Source organism: Formica exsecta, unplaced genomic scaffold (assembly GCF_003651465.1).
Source record: "Formica exsecta isolate Colony F162 unplaced genomic scaffold, ASM365146v1 scaffold111, whole genome shotgun sequence".
In the NCBI taxonomy this organism is placed as follows: Eukaryota; Metazoa; Arthropoda; class Insecta; order Hymenoptera; family Formicidae; genus Formica; species Formica exsecta.
The window spans coordinates 541348-547522 of record NW_021848451.1 but is presented as its reverse complement, the minus strand read 5'-3'; the positions used below and the strand labels follow the sequence as shown (position 1 = coordinate 547522).

The window sequence follows — 6175 nt, the reverse complement described above, 5'->3', positions numbered from 1 at the left end:
TATATATATATATATTCAATAAGTATTTTATTTTAATGAACAAGATACGACTTTTCTAGACATTACCATTAAATATCGCAAAAGATGAAATGTATTTGAATATCTTTAGAAATATTCGTTATATTCAGCATTAAGTTGTCTCGACTTTGTAAAAGCAGGAACGGTGGAAGGATCAGAAACCATCTTTTAATGAAACATTAGATTGCAAATGGACCGCCTGTTGCGTTAATCTGCTTTAATAAAGAAATTTGTTTTGCTAATGTCCGTTAAAAGAGCCGGTACGACTCGTTTCAAAGTTCTACCATTGTATTTAATTTGTGCGCTTAATAGATCATTAAAACCGCAAAAAAGTACTCGCCTTTGTTCCATGAAAAGTTGCTCGGTTGTAACATTTTCGAGATGTTTAAAGAAATATTGTAATACTTAAAAATGAAATACGTAAAAATTTAAAAATAGATAAGATGTTTGGAAAGTAACTGATTAAATAAAAAATTATTTTTATACGTGAGAGAGTTTCGGCCCTTTTTATCGCGAACGCAAGTATTATAAAGGAAATTTAGCATTCTATGGCATCTCAGCGCTATTAAAAAGAAAAATTGACGATGTTTTGTCGCATATTTTTTATTAAATATTTATAAAAGAATTGTATATCTTTCCTATCTTCGAATACTATAAACACTTTGGAGACGACTGCTTTTACGTTTCTCGATGCAATGGACATAAAATAAAATTTTAAAAAACGCAAACGCATGCTATATAAGTTTCGGAATAAAACGAAACCTCTTCTATGGTTGGAACATCGATTAGTGATGTGGTAGAGAACATAAAATGTAAATGCGTCGAGATACTTGTGTTCCTCTTTTTATTCTAACCTTTTCTTATTCTTTTCTATTTTTCCACGGAAATAACATGCTCCATCGATTTCCACGGCTAACAATCCAAAAAGTTAAACATTTTTTTAAATAGAAATATGTTTATGTATTTTGGAATATAAATGTAAAGTTCAAGCATAAAGTCCCGTGGATTTATTAAATAATACCAAACTTTCCATTTTTTCGCAAAACAAAAATAACATTAAGTAACTTTTTAACGAAATAATTAGAATTTAATTTTTAATAGTATATCTAATTGCTCATTAAGTCATTTTTATAAACTCGCGTAATAGGAAAAAAATAGATATTATTTCATGAAAGTAAAGATAAAAAAAAATTTATTGAATATAGTTGCTAGAGAGTTCGATTTATTAATGAATGGTATATTCTATAATTCCAATGAAGAAATAAAATCCTAAAAAATAGGCAGACATAGATACACATAAGTATATTAACTGGAATCACCTCGTTTTAATTCTTTCTTTATAATAATAATGGATTTTATCAAAAAAAAATTGATTTTATTGATTAATAAATTTAGATATACGTGAAAAATAAATTTCAATGTTTATGTTTAAAAATTGTTCTCTATAAATCATGAAATAAAACATCGACTTAAATCGTACGCGGATCGCGCCTGATATAATTTTCTACAATAGACGGTCACATAAAAACATAAAGAAGAAGAAAAATATAAGCAAGATTATGATGTTGCGACGTGTCGCAAGTTGTGTCATAGAAGATATGCCTTTCGTAAGGCACGATCGTCAGGGATAATCAGCGGAGATGGAAACCTATCATGCCGGATGCGGAGAGGCGCGGTCCTTTCACTCTCGGGGGTGTACGATTATATATTGCACGCATTTTCCAGAAGAATTTATTCACAAAGTATTATAAGGACGTCCCATTTTTATGATCAAGGTCAATTCAAAGAGAATTTCTCGTATAAATATCTTACAGGGAAAACACTTTATAAATGTGGATTATATATTAATAAAACATAAATTATGTAGAGAGATATTCATTTTCGTAAAGAATAAATATATAAAATTGATAAAAAAATATTTATGCTCTCTTTTGGACAAAGAAAAGAGAGAGAGAGAGAGAAAGGGATCTCAGGCAATTCTGAATACTTGAAGCGCAGTTACAAGACTTTCGTAATTACGTTTTAACTAATTATAGTAATCTCTCTTCTTTTTTTTTAAGGGACTAAACTTTGGTAACTTTTATACTTCTCATGATCTCACGCAAAGCGGCGAGTAGGTTGCATGCTCCCATAAACATCGCCGTGCATTGCATCCGTATTGCGCCGCAGACAATGATTGCAAATGTCAGTCTCACCATTAACATTGATCACGCTCAATCGCGGCGGGGAAACCGTACCACCTTCAACCGCTTCACGTAAGTACGAATTTTCAGAACGTGATGCTGCGGATAAAGTCGTACGGCGGCGCAACTCTTTGTGAAACATTTACAGACACGTAGCGTTTTATAGCGCAACTAAAGAGGAAAGGATCATGCTTATAAAGGTCGAATTTCCGATTTCTTTTTCGCGGATACTCGCATTTGCTCTCTATTCGTCTAGTAACATTCGAATCATTCAAAGCATCTTCTTAACTTGCTTTTTTGCGCGATCTTTTATAACTTTTTTTGATACACGTTTTTAAACTTGTATATTAAATTAATAATTTAATTTTTGGGTAAAGAAAGACAGTTCTATTTTGATACAGCTATATTGACTTGAATATTTATATTTGTAAGTAATGTAAAAGTTATGTTATCTGACGTTGATCTGAGAATGAAACATTATTATTAAGAATAGATAAGAAATTTGAATTTATATAAAAAATTTTGTAATAGATTTTATATTCTGCACTTTTATGTATAACATTTAATATATATAACGCATATAAATATCATTAAAAAATTTCCTTACAAGAAAAAATAATGATATTTAACATTGCAAAATAAAACGATGTAATCATAGAAGAGATTCTTCGTACGTAAGCAATATTATTTTAATATTATTTGCTAGAAATGTGAATATGCAGAAGATCTCACGGTCTTTTTCGTGATTGTGGGCAGAAACGTGATATTCACGTGAAATTAGAGCGTTTGAGAAATCGCGTCTTTCATCGCACCCGTTAAAGGTCGAATGCACGATGTCGGCTGGCATCATCGGTTATATATCGTGCACATTGAAGAGCACATTAATTCCTGAGAGCGTGGCTCTTTCCCAGCCACCCCGCGTTTCGATTCACCTTGCGCATCTTGCATAAATTGCAACCTAGAACTTCGTTATATTACAAGCTGCTATGTTTATGACAAGATGAGCATATCTTGTCTCTCTCTCTCTCGTATTAAATATTTTAGAATATAGAAATATTATTCCGGGAATGCAATAACGTTTGAAATAGAAAGTTTAATTAATTACGGTTGAAGAATGAAGCGATCAATATCGTGAAAAACTTTATAGTAATTTTATTGCAATCTTTGCATATTAAAAACTTTAACTTATTTTTTAATATACAAACTTAACGCAAACTTTAATTATAGTTACGTGAAACGTAGCTAACAATAAGTAACAAAATTACATAAAATTTTATTTAAATATTGTAATATGTGACAATTTAAGACATATAGTACAATCGTTTTAAATAACTGTACTTTGTGCCCTAAAATTTGATTATATAAATATGTGCACAATCTCACGACGAGTGAGATTCTCACAATTAGCATATATAATCAAATTTATGTTGGCGTTGCTTGAAATCGTTCTCATCATTATGTATAACATTGCAGAATATATAATTCGATTATATATGCATAATGTGTGCACATGATACAAGGTTAATTCTCTATATTTCAAAAGGTTTGCACATATTAATGTAGTTCTTATTGTTAGTGATATTATAAATTTAATAATCTCGTTATGTTAATATTTACACAAATATTTTTTAGCCCAAATTTACCATGAGAGATATATTGATGAGTTTATGAAACACCTTGTATATAATCTGTAATCTTTGGGGTTAAGGCTCGATTGCCCTTCTCTCGAATGACTCAATCGCCCGATTGACCTATCCTGACGACCTACGTCGTCACGCAATTGAGATTCAAAATCCAAGTAGCGGATTCTTCAAAGAAGTATATTATTCTCAATTTGATGAAAATTGCTAATTTTCTCTGATTGAAACTGATTTGTTACGGGAGATGATGTAAGGCGTATCGCTTTGTTTCTACGACACGGTTATGCAACTCGCCGATTATGCCACGGAATGAGAGTAAGTTAATGTAAAATATATATGAAATTATGTAAATTATATGTAATTATTGTTAATAATTCACTTTGAGTGGAACAATATAATTATTGCAAACATTGGAAAGCCCGAAAAAAACGCTTGAAAAATGACACTTTTAAAAAGTTGTATAAAAAGAAGCTATTTTTCTATTAATTTATATATTTGCATCGTTCTTTCTAAATGGAAGCATCTCAGACTTCTACAAACTGTTTTCGTAAAACGCAGTATGGAACAAAAAATGTCAAATAATTTATTTACCGAAATTGATATATATAACTGATATGTTTCAAAAACTATTATCATTTTTCGAAGCTCTGGCTAAATAAAGTAAATAAAGAATAAGTAAAAATTTATTTGAACTTTTTCCCAGGATTTCATTCATGGAAGTTGCATTTGAGAAGTCAATATTGCCGAATGTGGGTATATCAAACGCTAATTACTACACAATTCACATAAGATTTCATTGCAGATGAGCATGATTTGAAAGAATAAACTAGATCATATATATAATGATTGCAATTGACAACTGCAATTATAACAAGAAAGTGAGAAAACTTGTTGACAACATACAGATATTTATTTTTACGTCTGTGATCCAACTTCTTTGTACATTAAAGATAAAAGAAATTTCAAAAAAGATGGAAAAGTCACTGCAACGACTTTCATAAAGAAAAAAAGTGTGAAAGATTTATTCAACGACGTGTAAACGTGAATATAGAATGAAGTATGTAAAAAGATACAATTTTTTTTGTTTTTGAAGGTAATGAAATATTCTCAAGAAGAGAAAGGGAAAAAGATTAAAATTGTATAACCTGTAAAAATAACTGATATTACAAAAAAGAATTAGAATGGTAAAACTCTCTTTGTCTTTTATATATTATCCTGTCTCTTTAAAAATTAGAGAAACATTTAGATTATGTTCTTTTAGATATCTCAACCTACACAGATTGATACAAATGAGAAAAAAATTAACAAAATTATATATATTTTAGATATATAAATTAATTAAACAATTATTTTAGCCATAACTATTTGATATGATATATAGCTCGAATTTCGAAACATTTATTGCAAAGTATAATTGAACGGAATGTTCGCAATTACGTTTAATTAGCGAGTCTAAAGGTGCTCTTTACGGACTAGATAAAGGAGGTTGTTTCTGAAATTTCTAGGCCAGAAGGTCATGTAAAGGGTTTATCCGAAGAAGAGTGGGTGTGTCGGTGACCTTCTTACACAATGAATAAGAGACCAACATCGTCAACGGATATGATTCGAAGGGATCAAGCGGGGGCGCGGTCGTGGAGATCCTGAGAGACGTATATAAAGTCTGCCGAAGTCGGCTGTAGGCACATTCAAGCATTCCCGATCGGCACGATGAAGACCCTCGTAAGTATTCGTCCCGACGGTCAGAAGTGCGCGATCCTGACTCTCTCTTTCTCTTTGTTACCTGAACAATCAACGTGTCGCGATCGGATCCATTGTGCCTTTTAGCGAGACGATGGAGTGAGATATAGTGACAAATGTGTCGAGTACATTTTTGTCAAGACATTTTATGATAATTTAATAATTTTATCGAGAATTCGAAAAAAATTCCACGCGATTATTCGTTGCTTCATATGATATATAAATATAGTTTCAAAGTTAAAAGATATTTTTTCCCAAAATTAATTTCTATTGTTTCCATAGAAATACAATGCCAAAATAAAAGCTATGTAATTTAATTTCTGGACTCGCCTAAAATTGAGATTCTGCATCTTCAGTTCATCTCGCTTGCCCTATGCGCCGTTGTTACTGCGGCTCCTCGTGAGCGACGAGAAGCAATCTTGAGCGGTCACGGATTTTACGGGGGTGGGCACGGAGCTTACGGGGGTGGGCACGGAGCTTACGGGGGCCAAGGAACCTACGGTGCTCATGGAGCTTACGGAGCTTACGGAGGTCTAGCGGGCTATGGCGGACACGGAGTTGCTGTTGCCGAACCATTGCTGGGAGCTACGAGCGTCG

The 6175-nt window shown here is 32.0% G+C and overlaps 1 protein-coding gene across 2 annotated transcripts in view; it reads left to right on the top strand.

Annotated features, from left to right (window-relative positions):
* The first annotated feature begins 5525 nt into the window (after positions 1-5525).
* Positions 5526-6175, top strand: part of LOC115236608 (ctenidin-3-like) — a 2158-nt gene continuing 1508 nt past the window's right edge. The window contains exons 1-2 of one of the 2 annotated variants that reach the window (XM_029809164.1): positions 5526-5560; positions 5935-6169. In XM_029809164.1, coding sequence (XP_029665024.1) covers positions 5549-5560; positions 5935-6169 — 247 coding nt within the window. In that variant the 5' untranslated portion in view covers positions 5526-5548. Of the gene's footprint in view, positions 5561-5934 lie in introns of both variants that reach the window. The other variant, XM_029809171.1, reaches the window with a different exon arrangement.